Here is an 18338-nt window from a genome sequence, read left to right as displayed (position 1 = left end):
GGCCATTTTCTAGCAAATATATCTAATTGTACTATCCCCTTGCAATTTTCTGTGATTAATTCCAGAGCCTTTCAGACTATATATAATTCTAGTGGTGACTGAAGGCTGTTAAGCACAATCTTCATCCTAAGAGTTTTCCTGCAGGTTCAGGGCCCTCTTTTCAGTTCAAAAAATGCCATTTCACACACTCAAATGTTGCAACCTGGCCCAACTGGATAACTTTCAGGTCTTGCTTTGGTCTTCTGCACAGGCATTTTGCCATCGATGTTAAAGTGGTAGACAGTGCAAGTGACAATGGAGTGCTGCTCCTAGAATGCAGCCCATAGCACTATCGATGCTTTTCCCACATTTTCTTTGTTATTGATGCAATATCCATCTGCTCCTGCGGAACTATATCATTGCAGATGTGATGAAGAAGAGATGTTCAATGACCAATGAAGCATGCTTATCTCTGGCATATAAAACACAATTAACTTACTTGATATTGTGGCTTGTAAACCGCCTTGGAAGGAAGTGTTTTGTATGAGCAGAATTAATCAGAATCCAGAATAAAATAAAGGGTCACAATTGCTAATCAGAATTGTACTATTTTTCATGGACAATTAACAGGCCCTAGATCCAAACTATGCTCCAGCTTTTCTCTCTCAAGGATGAGAAACTGAATATACAGGACATTTATCATTTGGGTCTTTGCTGTGACTGACCTATGCTGCAAAACGTTAACTATGGACATCTAAAATGTCAGGTGTTGGAGCCTGCAAGGGAACCAGCTGACTTTTGTGCTTCAATATAGTGGGACTATATTGTGCGTCAATATAGTGGGACTATAACTTATAGAGTCCTGATTGGTTGCTAGACCATTATATTAACTACTAGATCAAACTAGTTCTTTGTAAATGGTTTCAATGCTGAAAGTTAAGCTCCCATACAGAAATTATTGTTGAAAAACTACATGGAAGCATTATTGCTATGCTACTGGCACATGCTAAAATTAGAATGCAGAAATAAATAACATGGAGTGATAAAGTGAGATCTGCTAATAGCATTTATTCATTTGACATATTTGTCATAGAAACATGCTTTTAACTGGGCCATTTCCCTAGAGCACTGTTTCTTAAAAGTGTGGTCTACAACCCTCTTACAGGTCCATGAATTCAGAATTATTTGCCAGACTATGTTGAAAAATAATACAGTATTAAATCCCCTCAAACAATAGTGAGAAGTAGTGGTGGCAGAGAATTGATAAATACAATCCTTACAAACAAAAGATCTAAGGTCCTCCATAACTTTTAACAGTGAGTGAGAATTGATCCGAAGAGGGAAAAAAAGTAAGAAACACTACTTTAGACCATAGAGACAACCTGTTCAGAACAACAGGAACCTCATGAGCTATATTTTAGTGAATTCTCTAAAGCAGGGGTCCCCAACCTGTGGGCCACAGCCCACTACTGGGGCAAGGTCTATTTGCAACCACACCTTGTGAGCGACGCCCCCCCCCCCACTCACACAGCCCAGTTCCCCTCTATTCCCCCCAGCCGGGCCAAGCCACAACGGTTAGGGACTGCTACCTTAAAATAAAACCTGTTTTTTTTAAAAAAAAATGCTCCCTATTAGAATAGAATAGAATAAACCCATCCCAGCCACACAGTTACAACCATTCATCTAATGACAATTTAAACACTGAATAAAGGGACTTGCAACTGGTCTTCATATTTAAAACCCTCTTGCTGCTGGAAGGATGCTCATCACAGATTAAGAGCAATTGTTTTTAGGATCCAGTATAAATTAATAATAAAAACCCAACTCCCTGACACCTCTTCAGTTTCTAAAACTGATGATCAGCGCCAGGAATACTGTATATAAACCTATTGTACTCCCCTCCAAATTTGTTTAATGTGGGTTGGTTGAGGCTTAGAATGTTGCAAGAATGTCGTCATTTATATAAGCAATCATTTAATGCATTAACTAACCCAGTCGTTTTTAATCAACCATGTTTCAAGAAGCTATGACTTAATATAATGTGTGAACCCAGCGTTAGCATGCATCCAGAAGACATTTTTCTTCAGATAATCAGCTTGGATGCGGAGAGGCCATTACACCTAACGAAAACTACATTTCCCAGGTGGCTTCACACATCCACGCTACGACCTAGCGCGTAAGTAACCCGGCAAGACGAACTACATTTCCCGCCGGTCTTTTCTCGCCCGTCCCAAGCGGCGCATGCGCTGCGGCGAGGCCTGGATCCTTCACATCGCCGTTGGAATCGTGTCGGTGGATGGTGCGAACGGGTACCGGCGAGGCGGCTTAGCGATCGCGCGAGACGACTGTGACCGATAGACCGAGACCGTTTTCAACCCCGCCGCCATTTCGGTCAGCCCGGCTCCATGATTCCCATATGCCCGGTAGTCTCTTTCACCTATGGTAAGTAACGGCCTCGGGCAAGCCGTGGGGGGCGGCGGGGGGGGAGGGTGGGGGCGGGGGGAAGGGAAACCGTGGGTGGGGGGTGCGCGGCGCGCGTCGCCTCAGGAATTGTTTCTAACGAGGCCGTTTTTCTCTCCCGTCCTGCACGCCATGTCGTCGCTTGCAGTGCCCAGCCGGCTGGGGGAAGATGCCAAAATGGCCACCGGCAACTACTTCGGATTCACCCACACCGGAGCCGCCGCTCAATATAGGTAAAAGGCGCTTCGTTCTGTGGCGGGGAGGGCCGGGAAAGAAAGCGGCTGACCCCGCCCCAGCCTCGTGTTGGGGCTGTTGGGGCTGGGCACGCGGAAGGCCGCGCGGGGAGGGGCAGGCTTGGCTCCGTCACGCGCGCCCGCTCGTCCTCGCCGGCATGTTTCGAAGCCTCCCGAACCCTCCCCCCCCTCCAGTCAGGATTTGGGGACCGTTACTCACCCCCCACACACACACCGGGGCCCCCGAGCAGGGAATGCAGCACAGCTGTGGGGAGCCTCCCGTCGCTCAATCCCTGTAGCGCTTGAGCCGCTTAAATGGCGACGGGCCTCCGACCCGAAAGGCGCTTTGCCCGAGTTCTCCCAAAGTGCGTTTCTTCCCACTGAAGGTCAAGGAACTTGGGTCCCCTGTGCCTTTTGGTGTACACCTTAAACGGCTTTCCCGGTTTGTTTTATGTGTGGCCCTTAATACTAGCCAGTGACTGGCGAACGATCTTAAAAAAAATAAAAACAAATTCCCACCCGTGAATACAAAAATTGAAATTTGAGCTACCACCTCAGGCCATCAAGCAGTAAACAATTGAAGAATTACCAAGGAGAAAGCAACCCCCCCCCCCATCACTGACGGGGCAAGCTACTTTTTATAAACGGAGCGAATCCCACTTGTAATTCTGAAGGTGTTATTTAGCTGGGTAATGAAACATCTACATGAAAACAGCCAAGAGCACTAAAAGACTCCACAATTCAATCCTGAGCTAAGGATCTTTTTGTTCTTAACATGAAAATACAAAATCACTGTTTCTCATACCATTCCAGGAAAAATACAACACAAAACCAAAGTTCCGTACTTTTGAAAGGTTACCCATGCCTATGCTGAATTAATTTTCAGCAAGATCAGCCTCCCCCCCCCCAAATAAAAATTTTGGTCGTCTAAATTATAAAAATTTTAGAGATACTTTGGAAAGGCAGCTTTTTATTTGAAATAGAGTAGGATTGGAATATCATACTTTGTCTTCCATGAACATAAAATATATATGCAGGATAGAATTGTTTATGTAAATATGTTTATCATTTGTACACTTTGGCAAGTATTCAGTTAAAACATTTTCTAATTGTATATTTGTAAATATCTCCATACTTGAAGTCTTAAATCACAAAAGTGAGTGGGGGACTTCTTAGAAATGGGCCTTGCTCCATCTTTATGAACGCTAGGCAAGCTGATGAGTGCAGCATTTATTAACTACTACTCATTTCTCCTTTTGATACTGGCATTGTAAAATGATGGTAACAAATACTTTGCTTCATTTATTAATCAAATTTATATAGCTGCCCATCACATCAAAAGTGACTCTGGGTGAGGCAAAACAATTATATTGTGCCTATGCTCTGGAACTGTGGTGATTTCAGGATAATTTATTTCCCTGTTATATTTATAATAATGGTGACAATGTTTTACAATACAAGTGGTATTTCCAAATTCACAATGTTTCATGTTCAAAACACGTGGTATGGTCAGAATACTAATATCAGACCAGACCATTTCAATAGCATTAGTAATTTCACCGTAGTTCATGAAGTTTTCTTCATGTAAATTTGAATATTTTTTAAAAAATTTGAATTTGGGGTAAATTAAAAGAAATTGCCTTGTAAGTTTTTTTAACTGAATGTTGACAAAACTTTACTTTTTTTGTTTTATGGATTTTAGAAGTATAACACTTTTAATATAAGATATTAGAAGTGAAAGTGTTAAATAGTATTTAACAGTTGACCCTGGGAATATTTACAATAAACACATGTTTTTTTATTTATTTACTTACTTTTATGTTTTTACTCCACATGTTTTACTCCAGTCTGTATTAAAAGTGTATGTTTTTAGCTAAAAATAATCTGAATCTGAAAACAGCTTTTATTCACCCGGAGGATTGTTGATTGTGCAATAAGTTAATCCTTTGCTAATTAGTAATAAACAAATGTGTTAATCACTGTGGTAATTTCTTCTGGTTGCTTGCTCTAATTACCAACAACTATTAAAATAACTAGGAAATCATTTGGTTAAAATAAACAAAAAGTTAATATTATGTTTCTATTGGTTTTATAACTGTTTTCTTGGTTTATTGCTCACTTATATTGGGTAATATAAGTGAGTAATAAATTGGGATTTATTCTTGGGTTATGATTCTTGGCTTGCTGTGAAGTGACAAACTAGAAATTTATCTTTGGCGGTAAAGCTACTTGATAATTACCACTTTGGCTTAGCTGCTCCTAATGGCAGCATGAGCAAATTGCAACTATTGAGCAATATATCTTTCTTGGCTGGTATTCATTAGTTATAATTATGGCGTATTACTGAATTCAAACTGACCAAAAATAGATCCTGGATTTTTGTTTGATTTCTTCTTTGCTTTAAAATTTTGTTTTTCATAGACTTCTGAAAGGCTTCAGAAGAGAGGACAAAAAAGTTCTGTGTTTAAGGAACATTCTGCATGTCTTTCAATTCTGGCGTTAAAATTGGAATGCTGCCTTTGTATTTCTGAAAAATAATATGGAAAACTTTCAGTTATACTTCCTTTGATCTGGTTTCTATCACAGAAAAAGAAAAAAGTTCTTTAGAATTCTGTAGGAATTGGAGATTTATATTTTAGAGTACATGAATATTCTGTTCCGTGTATAAGAATCCAGTGGATATTTTTTTCCAATCATTAAAAATTGGATTTTCAGGTTGGCAAAACTTCCCAATGCATGTTTTAATTTATTAGAGAAGAAACCCAAAATGCTTTTTCAAGTTCCATAATTATTAGAAAATTGCTATTGTTAATAGATTCTCCTTCTCATGTAATTACATTATGCTGACAGTTTAATCAACTCAATTCCTCATTACAGTTAGTCCTTCACTTACAACCATTCAAATTTACAATGTAATAACAAAGCATGTGACATAAAACATTGCATTGACCCCTCTCCCCATTGTGGTCATGTGATCGTGAACTGGGTGCTTGGCAGCCTGTTTGCACTTGCAACCAGTTGCCAAGCGCCCCACAATCTTGTGGTCGCCATTTTAGTCTTCTCTGCTGGCTTCCTCAGAAAGTCAGTGGGGAAGCTGGGAAGAAAGGTTGCAAGCAACTGCTGCCTGCTGAAGAATTTCCCCTTCCCTCCATGCATGGTGAGGGGGATTGGACATGTATGGAAAGAAACAACTGCATTGTCAACGACTGAGATTCTGGTTCCAATTGTCATAAGTCAAGGACAACTTGTATATATTCTGAATTTTGTACTCAGTAGAAAACAATTATTGATTTTGATCGAGAGTTTTTTCTTTCTCAGGTTCTAGTTTGAATTTCTCAGAATTACTTAGAAACCCTAGAAAAAATGTACATAGATGACAGTTCTTCATGCAATTATACCACAGTAGGAATACATTCAGTAGCATGAGGTAGGCAGCCTTCTTGGGGTAATATAAAATGGCTGCTGGAGGGAAAGAGTTTGAATGTTTGGCAGGACCCTTTCTGGAAAGAAAAAATGCCTACTTACTCCCACACAGAGCATTTCGCATTATGTAACAGTTCATTCTTATGTATTGTCTTATGCTGAAGGAAAAAGGGAAGATTCAAGGTCCTGTGATCCCACAATTGGCTTGTTTGTTTGCTTTTACATTCTTGCATCATGGTGATACAGTGCATTAGCCATTGACACACCAGGCTCTCATTCCATCTCTGCTGCACGTGGGTGGATGGGAAAGATAATTAAGTAGATTTTCAAAGACTAAGAAATATGTTAGATTTTTTTTTTAATTGCCTGTTTGGTAGATAGATTTATTGTTGCTTTAAATTTGTTACTGTTCTTGTTACTATATTATATATAGTAGTTTATTTTTGATGCAAAAACTCAAAATATAAAATGTATGAGGACTCAAATAATGCAGGAAGTTATTTTAATTATTGCTGTATTCTTCCTGAATTGTGTTTAAGTAAATAAATTGTTACTTTGCTAGGTTCATTGTTATGAATTGTATTTCTACAGGTAGCCGAGGATGAAAAAACGACACTGTTGTTACTATTTGTGGATATTCTGAGTAGAATCATATTTCTTGCAAACAATATCAGTTTTCCTCTGGATCATGGATTTAAGAGTAGTTTGGCATTTTTTAAAATATTAGTTTACAAGACTATATTTAAATACAGATAGTCCTTGCTAATTGGGACCAGAAAATGTAACTGAATGTGAGAATGTCATTGGAGTAGGAGGGGGATACAGATGCTGGATAGAAAACTGATCAGATAAAAGGGAGAAGAGTCTGCAATTGAATAATTGGTAGAGAAAGAAACTTAGAAAGGATCTACCTTAACTAATCAATAGGTAAAAAGAAACAGCAGCAGATTTGTACTTTCAAGTCTTGCAATATTCTGTTAATGTATCCTTATGGTAAAGTAGAACTAGCTCATTTTGTCATGTTTCCTGTCTGGTCTACTTGGGAGACTGACAGAAATGCCATAGTTAGGTAACACATCATAATTTTAAAAACCACATGACAGTGCAATAGCAGTTTCGGCAGTCCCCCTTACTGTTGAAGGACCTTGCATGATTACAACCTGCAGCTTCCTGCTGGATTCCCCATTGCCCTCATTTCTTGGAAGCCAACAAGGAATAAAATAATTCCCTTTTATCAGTGCTTCTGTCAATTTAGACATGTTGCAAGTATAGAAAAAAATATTAACTTTCTCAACAAACTGAGCCCATAAAACATTTGCCTTTACTTAATTTATACAGTTTATAGGCTGCCCAACAGCTCTAATACTTTAATACAAGAGTATAGAAGCAGAGTTGTTTGGAATGGGTAGCCCTAATAAATTTAATAAAATGAATAATTAAATAATAACATTTCTTACACATAAAAAGTCCATGGCCAATATATCCCATGGTAGAAAATCAGCAAAATAAAGTGTAAATGAAATAGCGAATTCTAAATAGTATAGTGGTAATACCGGTAAAGACACTTAGAGTTTTAAGAATTTCAAAGTGAAAGATCTTGCAAATTCGATCACTGGCTCTGCATGATGTTGCAGAAGCAAAGGGAACAGATTTGCTAAAACAAAAATGGTAACAGAATAATACCTGCCTTAGAGAAAAAAACAGCACTAAGGCTACTCATTCTGTGCTATAACAAAACTTATTTTTACTAAATAAAACCCTACAAATATTCTCTTACTGAATTTCTTTGGGTATTGTATGTTATGCTTAAATACTTTAAAAGGAACATAAAGATATTCTGTAAATCAGGATTAGGTGATTCAGCGTAATGACTTATTGTATTTTGATGTGTGGTCAGGATCTTTGTACACTTTTTTTTTTACTTTTTTCTAATATTTTTCTAATATAACATAGATTGAGATTGAAAAGTTAAATGAATTTATATTGTATAGTTCTTGCAAATCTGCTATTCAAACTCTGCCAAGTTTGTTGAGAGGGAAATAAATATTTTGTTCTTGGAACTGAATAGTTAATTCTTAGTTATATTATTAAACAAATCCAAAATCACCAAATTATATTCAAAAATTAAGAGCAAGTTCCTATGTGCAGGATTATTTATTGTACATTTATTATTAGATGTAGAAGGTTGTATGATTCCCAAATGACCTGATGATTTACACAGTTAAAATGAATTAATTGCAACACTGCATGAATTTCATGCTTATCTGAAATATATGTCCCTTTCAGCTGTATAGTTCTGTGAGATTTGTCCATTGTATCTCATTCAGTCCTTTTGGAAAGCTGCATTCTTCAATCTAAAAAAAGAAAATTATTAATTTGATGTTATCGGTGTATAATGAATTTATTGTATGTGACTGCTTTTTAGAGGCTATAAAACTAGGCCTTATTAAAAAAATTAATAAAATTTAATTTATGTGGGTTCCACCTGATAAATTGAACCTTTAGAACTGCCCTCAAATTCAATTTTCTGTAGCTAATTTTAAAGGATAACTAGGAATCAGTTCCTTTGGTAGATAGACTTTCACTAATGGATGCTCATGATATCACTTAATATGTACTTTGTTAGGTACAGTAGATCCATAATACTGAATTTTTAATTCAGTTTAACGTTTCTCAGATTTACTTAGGCTTGAACAATTTAAGAACATATTTGCTGGGTATTAGGTTTCATTACTACATAGTGATACTTCGTGGCCTCTTCCTATTACAGCCAACAGCCGGCTTCAGGTGTAGCTTATTCCCATCCAACTACAGTTGCAAGCTACACTGTTCATCAGGCTCCTGTAGCTGCCCACACAGTTACTGCAGCTTATGCCCCAGCAGCAGCAACAGTTGCAGTAGCCAGGCCTGCTCCAGTGGCTGTTGCAGCCGCTGCAACAGCTGCAGCCTATGGAGGATACCCAACAGCTCATACAGCAACTGATTATGGTTACACACAGAGACAGCAGGAAGCGCCTCCACCGCCTCCACCAGTCACCACACAGAATTACCAGGTAAATATATACGGATAAAGTATAATTCACTAATGGTGCAGTTCAATTTTTTGTTTAATCATGATTTATCGAATAACCAAGAATTTACTTGTGTTGGCTTTCATGCTGGTACCTATTTGGGGCAATATTTAGCTTCAGGGTTTAGAGACCATGGCCTAGACAACAGATTTCCTGATGTTTTACCAGCAACTACGGCTGCAATTTTTACAAACAAGATTATCTATTATGCAGACCATAGGCTACTGAAGTAGGAACTAATTGGGCTCCTATCTGTATAGCCAGGTATCTTGACTTCACATTGATCTTTAACCAAGCTGATTTCTGATTGGTGTACATTGATGAGGACTGGTGTCTCCCATAGAAATGTCAGGAAATCTGTTCTCTAGACCACAGTCACTAAACCCTGAAGTCCAACACTGCCCAACCAAGAATTGTATTTATACTACATATTAAACTATAGTACTTATAATTTCAGTGGGTGAATTCATAAAATGTACAAAGGTCAGACAAAGTATATCATGGCTTAGTGTAATATACATCAAAACAGTTTTTCCTTATTAAAAATGGCAATTGGATAAGTATGGAATAAAATGAAAACCTCTGTTTTTTCTTTGAATGCATAATGTTAAAGAACTTAAAAATCTTTTTTAATTTAATGGCTAAATATGTAAGGTAGATATGTCTGGGAATTTACATATAGTACATTTCTAAATAAGTAACTGGAAAGCATAAACCTCAGATTATCTTTTTTGAGCATATAAAATTTATAGCAGAGAAAAGCTGAATTATATATCTATACAAATTTTGTAGATTGCTTATTTTCATTTTGGGTATTGCTAAGATTTTTAAACATTTTGTGTAGGTTTGATCTAGTATTACCCTTATTTCTGTTCAATATTTATTAAAGTTCTAGCTATTGCAACTTCATGTATTAAGAAAAATTATAATTTGGAGGAAATGACTTTTTATAGAGTACACATAATTCTTGAAATAGGTTTGATCCTGTCCTTCAAAACTTCAACCAATTATTTCAATTTGTAGCTTAAATATTGAAGGATTGGGTATTAAGCAGTCTTAATGGGAATTAATGTTGAAGGGTTTTAATATTACAGTGAAGTATATCATTACTAGATCTTGAACTCAGTCTAATATTTACCTTGTCTAATATTATCAGGAAATGTATGCTTTCTCAAAAGTTCTGATCTTTTACTGCATAATCAGCATTGATTATGCAGTAAACATTGGTTAAAATAATCAAAATGATTCAGTAGTAATCCATGGCTTAAATCCTAGGATAATTAATGTAATTTAAATTTTATACAAGGAAATTTTATCCTTCCCTCTGGGTAATCCTTAAACTATTTAAAAAGCAATGATTTATTTGTGTTGTTAAAAGCATAAAACTGGGTTGGAAAATAATTGAGAGGAGAAGTAACCAAATTTAATCTTGGATTCAGTTTATTCCAAAAGGGAAAACTTCCTGTTTTAGGAAGTTTTATGAGAGTTTCACAAACCTTAGAATTTTTTTAGGAAGCACATGAGCCTGCACGGATTCCCTCATGTAAATTCCATTATGGCAGTTAATTTACCTTACAACTGAAATCCACATACAGGGTCTTCATTTTTCTCCCATGTATTTCTTCAGGACTCCTATTCCTATGTTAGATCTACTGCTCCAGCTGTAGCTTATGACAGCAAGCAATATTATCAGCAGCCAACTGCAACTGCAGTGGCGGCGGCTGCCCAACCGCAGCCTTCTGTGGCTGAATCATACTATCAAACAGGTGAGTTTCAAATCCTTTTCTTTTTATCCTATAATTTTAAAAAGTCTAAACATTCTCAAAACCATATAATAGTTTATTGCAGGGATTTGGGACTGAGTCTAATTTCTTCCTTAACCTGCTTGGACACAAGCCTGGGGTTAAGGCATCTGTGAAACCTTTGTCATTTTTTTAAAATATTATATTGTTGGCTTTTCTGGGTATTATGCTTGGTTTTGTTATATTTTTAACTATGTTTTAATGCTATATTTGATATTTTGTTAGCACTTAAGAGTTTTTGGGAATTGAGTAGCCTTGACAAATGTGATAAATAGCAATAGCACTTAGACTTCATAATGCTTTACAGCCTTCCCTAAGCAGTTTACAGAGTCAGCATATTTTCCCCAACAATCTGGGTCCTCATTTTACCAACCTCGGAAGGATGGAAGACTGGATCAATCTTGAACTGCTGAGAATCGAACTTCAACAGAATTAGCCTGCAATACTGCATTCCTAACCACTGGGCCATCATGTTTCTAATAATAGTAGTTTTAGTAGTTCAGTTATTACTTCATTTATTTCTTCACCTTGTATGGCCATATAGCTCATGATGACTCTGAGCCATGTACAAACAAAATAAAAACAATCACTAAAAATACATGTCAAAGGAGCAATACAAAGTAGCAGGATGCTAATCAATTCGCTATCCTCCTCCTTTAGAAATGGGCTTTCTTAACACTCTCCTAGCGCCCAGTGAGCAGCCAGATTTTAAGAATCTTACAAAAGGCCAGTAAGTCAGCATCATCTAAATCTCAGGGGTAAGCTGTTCCACCAGGTGTGAACTGAGAAGGAGTAAGGACACTTCCTGGGTCCCATCAGATGGCATTGCTTGGTAGAAGCAACCAAGAGACTATCAGCACTGTTGTATCTGATAATTTCATTTTTCCTAGTGCTGAAAGATGTGTTGTGGCTGAAATGGCAGCAGTCACATGACAGTTACATTAGCATTTTTAAAAAATCTAAAGATTATCAGAACCAAAGTAATAATTTATGCCTTCCTCATTCATAGAAAGAGCAGTTCAAATGCACAATCCTAGACCACTTTACTACTACTTTACTACTTTAAAATTTCCATAAAGAAAGCTTGTAACTTCCTTAAACAGAGCACATACCGAGAAAAGTGTATAACTATTCATATGTTCATGTTTTGGGGATGAATAGTTAGCAGTCTCTTAATTGACACCTGAGTGAATTTAAAATGTGCTGTGACCAAAGTATTTCTTTCAGTCTTTTTTAGAAGATCAGTTCATTAATGTAGTGCTGTGCTGATAATTTCCAGGAGGTTTCGAGTTTATTAATATAACTAGTATGTCATCCTAACCTTAAGTTAGTATAATCAATCAAATTATATGCCTTACTAAACAAAAAATGTTATTGCAAACAGCCTGACTATTAAGTAAGATATATTAAAGAGTACTAGTTGCAAATTTTATATTCTCTTAGACATTTTGTGATCTGATTGACAAGTACAATAAAATCGTCATCCACTTAAAGTTTTAAACCACAGGACATCGGCCTTTTCTGCAATTGTGCCTGTGCTACTTAGCAGCGGATTTCTTTTTCTGAAATATTATAAAACATCTAAATGTTATAAAATACATATTTATGGAACCTAAAGATAGGATAGGATTTGTACTTTCATTTTTATTTTAGTAATAAGATAAAAAAGGAACTTGCTTTTTAATATTACAGCTTGGACAATTCTTGATTTTAATGTGTAACTTTTTTTGCTCTTACTTAGCTCCAAAGGCTGGTTACAGCCAAGGAGCTACTCAGTATACTCAAGCCCAGCAAACACGACAGGTAACAGCCATAAAACCAGCCACCCCAAGTCCAGCTACTACTACGTTCTCTATATATCCGGTATCTTCCACTGTGCAACCAGTTGCTGCTGCAGCGACTGTGGTTCCCTCATATACCCAAAGTGCCACGTATAGTACAACAGCAGTTACATATTCCGGTGAGTAATGCCTAAACAGGACAGAAATGATTTGTCAAGTGTATATAATGGAGACGTCAAAGCTATAAAAATGAATAGACATACCTGACTTTTGTAGAAAAACTAGATTTTACATCCAAATTACATTGGAATGTTTACGGTACTTTATATGGTGTGCAGATTAATCCTGTGCATGTTTACTAGGAAGCGAGTTGGATTGTGTCAGGGCCTCCTTTGAGATAATTATGGGATTGCAGCTTTTAGATTAGTTTAACCCTGGTATGACTTGGTAAAATCAAGAAACCAAATTCAGATTGGTTTAGTTTAATCCATAGCAGATATGGCATGCATACCTATTAAAAGTTATAGTGGTACACATAATGATGAAAAATGTCTTAGATAAATATATTCAATATATTATAAGGTGTAAATTATTAATCATCAGAACCAAATTAGATTATTTCTTAACATGGCCAATTAACTCATATTATTTAGATTTCATTATAAATATAATAGAGAGATGGGCTTTGTGGAATTATTTGGTACTGTAGTGATTCCTGAATGAAATAGTGCTGGAAACAGGATAATAGGAGGTTAATATATGGATGAACAGAAAAATCTTTAATCCTTCAGCGTTACCCCTTCCATATCTTATACCATAAGTAAATTGCCTAGCTGTGTAGATTCAGCTTAGTTTTCTCAAAAATGTCTGCAGAATTCCAGGAAATTAAGTCTATGTATTTGGAAGATGTATTGATAGGGTATTGATCTTAAAAATTGCAAGTCATTGAGATAAAATAGTTTGCCTATATAGATTGAAATGAAGTTTAATTTTGTATAACTGTGAAATTAAACTTCACTGTAGCAATGTTTTTTTCCCCCCTGAAATGAGGTTCCCCCAGAAACTTGGTTGGTTCCCACCCTGCTATTTGAAGAGCCTTGAAGATGTGGCTCTTCATCCAGGGAAAGTAAAAGACATTTTGTGTCTTTCACTGATCAGTCTTGTCGTTCTCACCATCTTTTACTTTTTATTTATTAGTTATTCCCCTTGTCTTAGTTGTTATGAGTGATCCAAGGTCATTGAGAGTCATGTGGCTTGCAAATTTGATAAGTAAATTACCAACTTATTGTGTATTATATTAACGTTGAAACTCTCTTTTAAAGATGAAACCTTTAACAAATGCTATGTTAATGTTAAAACCTTCCTTAAAAGATGAATTGTGGGTTGTATCCCTCATAAATGTGACCTGATTTTTTCTGTTGTTTAAAGGTACATCTTACTCGGGTTATGAAGCTGCAGTGTATTCAGCTGCATCATCTTACTATCAACAGCAGCAGCAGCAGCAAAAACAAGTAGCAGCAGCGGCAGCTGCTGCCGCTGCAACAGCTGCCTGGACGGGGACCACCTTTACTAAAAAGACACCATTCCAAAATAAACAACTGAAACCAAAACAGCCTCCTAAACCACCACAGATCCACTATTGTGATGTTTGTAAGATCAGTTGTGCCGGACCACAGGTATCAATAATTTTTTCCCTTGAACTTTAAATGAAACTATATCTATATTGGAAGTATTTAAGAAGGTTTAAGAAGTTACAGTCTTCAGGGATCTTTCAGTTGCAATAAATTACAATTTTTCTCTTTAGTACAAATAGTAATTGTATTCAAGGCGTTGCTCAGAATCTGAACAATTTCATCAGGCTTGCTCGATCTACACCACGGGACTTGTTGAAATACAGAACATAATACACACTATTCTGGAATGCTTTTGTTTAAGCAGAATCTATTAAAAGTTAGATTAAGCTCTGCTTTCATTGCATGACACAGTACTGCAGGATTACAGTTTTGATGGTTTCCCAGACATTGTATCTTGATCAAAGCAGCTTCTCTAGTTTATATTTCAGAACTGAAGGAAGCAAGAAAGATAAAGAAATAGAAGATAAAGAAAAATAAAAATAAAATAAAAAATAAAGAGAAGATAAAGTTGTGTTCTGTATAGCAGATGTCAGTCTAAATTGTATCTAATTTATTGCTAGAACAGCGTCCTTGGGTATTGCAACTAGGACATAACTAACTAAAAAAAACTGAAACGTGCACTCCACTCCACTTGTAATCTCAGGCTTGTTTAAACAGAAGAACCTGCTTAAAGAGGCATTGGAGCACATCTAATGGAAACTGAAATTATCAGAGAAAGGACTTATAAGTAATGCATAGGAAACCTGAGAATAAATGGTCACACATATCTTGCATCATGCTTTCCATTGTCCTTTTTGCCGCTAGAGATTGCTGTTAAGAATACAAGGGAAACTTCCACATACAGCATGTGCTCCAAATTATTTATATGCCACCTACAAAAATTAAGATTTCTACCAATTGTCTTTGTAACTGCCCAGAAGAATAACAAATTGTTATGACATGCACCAAAGTTTTATGGAAATCTTATACTCCATTGTGGAATGCCATCAAAGAGAGAACTGCCTGGTAGCTGTATCTGTAAATCTGCAAGATAATTGCTTCCACAAATATCCATATATATGCCACTCAGAAAATTTCTGTGAGCCTGTTATCAAAGCATGGCTCTTCCCTTCAGTGTATTTTAAACTTTCAAAATTCTGATAACTTCCAGCCCATTTCACATCTCATTGGATGCATATTTCAGCTTGGTTGATCTATCTACTGATAAGCTTTCCCTCCCTAGAAAAGGAGAGCCACCTGAACCCACCTGCAGACTTTACAATATCGTGTTCCTAATCAGCAGATAGAAAAACAATTTCATATCATTTGGGGAGGATGTAATTTTGGGCAGAGATTTTCTTTCCATAGACCTGAAGTCAGTCTGCATTCAGTCATGCTAATTGAATGGGTGCTTTCTAGTGGCACCATTCTGGTATATCTCACTGTCAGACACACTCTTCCACAATAAGAAATGGAAAGACTAGAATTCACATGACGTTGCTTTTTCTGTAATAGACAAGCATCCAAGCCCATCCAAATATTCATGCACAGTAGGTGCAGGAGTCTTTCAAACTTCTCACAAGATGCATCTCCATTTAGTCGTATCTGATTCTCAGACAAACCCCTGCAGTTTTTTCTTGGCAAGGTTTTTCAGAAATGGTTTGTCCTTGTCTCCTTCCTAGAGCTGGGAGAAAATGACTGGCCCAAGGTCACCCAGCTGGCTTTGTGCTTAAGATGGAACCAGAACTTACAGTTTCCCAGTTTCTAGCCTACTGCCTTTGCTACATCAAATTGGCTTTTGTGTCTATAGAACTATACAAAAATATGAGTAATCTGCTTTACTACATTCAAATATAGGCTATTTAGAGCCAAATTTTGTCATTCTGAAGGTTAGGATAGGCACATTCTCACAATAACAATTGCTAATGTTGCCAGCTTAAATGATTGGGTGCTTACATGCTACAAGATGTAAATTCCTGCTATTAAATTTTCTGTACTGCTAAGCCAAACTGTCTAATGAAATTGCATGAACAATATAATTCTTTTTAGAACTTTTCAACAGGTTTGGATATTAAAAGTCACGACATTATACAAATTCTGAACCCTTTCAAACCTAAGAATCGCCTCATCTTAAAACTTGGAATAATATAACAAATGTACTAATCTCTTTTGTTTTATATTTTAGACTTATAAAGAACATTTGGAGGGTCAGAAGCATAAAAAAAAAGAAGCAGCATTGAAAGTATCTCAAAACACCACCAGTAACAGTGCTTCTTCTCGTGGGACACAGAACCAGTTGCGTTGTGAGCTCTGTGATGTGTCCTGCACAGGAGCTGATGCTTATGCTGCTCATATTCGTGGAGCTAAACACCAAAAAGTAGGCATTTCCCCTTCTTAATTCTTTTTTTATAGACTTTTAAAGCCAACTTTACATATTTAGCAATATAAATATATTCTATAAGCAATGCATGTTTATCATTTCTTTTAAATGATATATTAACTATTTTTATTAATGGTTCTAGGTGGTTAAGCTGCATACTAAACTTGGCAAACCCATTCCTTCAACTGAACCAAACGTTGTCACCCAGGCTACATCAGCAACATCATCATCTAAGCCAGCAGCTGTATCATCAAATATTGCAACAAGCAGTAACACTGTGAATTCTTCCGTTACATCTTTGGCAGTGAAAATTCTTACTCCTTCTGCCAATGTACTACTTAGTACAACATCAAACAACAAAGCTACAATAGTACCAACTAACATTGCTGTAAAAAAGATATCTACACCCAAAATTAACTTTGTTGGCAAGTATAGAGGTCTTTATTGTTAGATTTATAAACATATTAACACTATACATTCATTTATATGTAACTATAAAATTGCAGTACATTTTATATGAGGGCCAATTTGGTGTTAGGGGAGTTAAACTAGCAGGTTAGAAACTGGGAGATCATGAGTTCTAGTCCCGCTTTGGGCATAAACAAGCTGGGTGACCTTGGGCTAGTCACTTTCTCTCAGTCTTAGGAAAGAGGCAATGGTAAACCACTTCTGAAAAATCATGAGGGGACTTATCCAAGCAGTCTGAGAATCAGATATGATTAAATAGGCAAACAGATAGTTTATGTTTTTAACTGCTAGTGACTGGATTTTTGAATAAGGTTCTTCAATTGGACAGATATTTTCCATTCATACCTTTTCCAGAAATCTTGATAATTTTCAAAATTGCTAATTAAGTGTTGAAATGTTAATTAAATGCCAGATTTAATAGCCTTAGAAGTTGACCTTTCTAAGGCTTCTTAAAATGTCTTAGCTATGTAGGAATCTCAATTTTAAATTTACTTTTTAAATTCTACAGTCTTGTTAAGTTTAGAATTTGTAATTAGCAATGGAGGTTTATTTATTTTATTTATTGGTTCGATTTATATGCTGCCCTTCTCCAGAAACTCAGGGCGGCTTACAATGCATTAAGCAATAGCCATCATACTTTTGTATATACCTGCTTAGTAGGGCTTTTGCCCCCCCCTCCCCAAAAAGCGGTGTTCTTTTTTATACAAAGTCAGCTTATTGCCCCCACAATCCAGGTCCTCATTTTACCTACCTCGGAAGGCTGAGTCAACCTTGAGCCTGGCGAGATTTGAATTTGCAGTAATTGCAGGCAGCTGGCAGCTAAGTGCTATTTAACAGCACTTTAGTCCGCTGCACCACCAAGGCTGTTGTAAAGATCACTTGCTACTCTTCATAACTGCTCTCCTTGAGGGTTGATCCAGCCTCTACATCTCTGCAGTGAGCTCTCCAAGGTCCTGATAGAACACCATAGAACTGTTTGGGGTTCAATTATTCACCTACATCTCTTATTTATAGATTTCCCCAAAATTCCACAGCCAATGTGGACTTTTATAAAGTTATACATTTGGAGGGCACCAAGTTCCAGAAGGCTATTCAATCCATAGAACTAATGAGAACTGTGTTGTAATC

The 18338-nt window shown here is 36.7% G+C and overlaps 1 protein-coding gene and 1 non-coding gene across 3 annotated transcripts in view; both read left to right on the top strand.

The window, feature by feature from the left end:
- The first annotated feature begins 2051 nt into the window (after positions 1–2051).
- The window catches only part of ZFR (zinc finger RNA binding protein), a 44560-nt gene continuing 28273 nt past the window's right edge, over positions 2052–18338 (top strand). The window contains exons 1-8 of one of the 2 annotated variants that reach the window (XM_034442431.3): positions 2052–2421; positions 2588–2672; positions 8866–9148; positions 10794–10932; positions 12710–12928; positions 14178–14425; positions 16548–16739; positions 16885–17167. In XM_034442431.3, the coding sequence (XP_034298322.1) occupies positions 2385–2421; positions 2588–2672; positions 8866–9148; positions 10794–10932; positions 12710–12928; positions 14178–14425; positions 16548–16739; positions 16885–17167 (1486 nt within the window). In that variant the 5' untranslated portion in view covers positions 2052–2384. The remainder of the gene's footprint in view (positions 2422–2587; positions 2673–8865; positions 9149–10793; positions 10933–12709; positions 12929–14177; positions 14426–16547; positions 16740–16884; positions 17168–18338) is intronic. The other variant, XR_015732070.1, reaches the window with a different exon arrangement.
- Positions 7693–7832, top strand: LOC117680041 (small nucleolar RNA SNORA66). The gene has a single exon (XR_004595514.1). It is a non-coding gene; the product is annotated as a small nucleolar RNA SNORA66 (small nucleolar RNA).

The sequence above is a fragment of the Pantherophis guttatus genome, chromosome 2 (assembly GCF_059756535.1).
Source record: "Pantherophis guttatus breed Tessera chromosome 2, ASM5975653v1, whole genome shotgun sequence".
In the NCBI taxonomy this organism is placed as follows: Eukaryota; Metazoa; Chordata; class Lepidosauria; order Squamata; family Colubridae; genus Pantherophis; species Pantherophis guttatus.
Note: the sequence above shows the minus strand (reverse complement) of the source record. Positions and strands in the feature narration are given on the sequence as shown.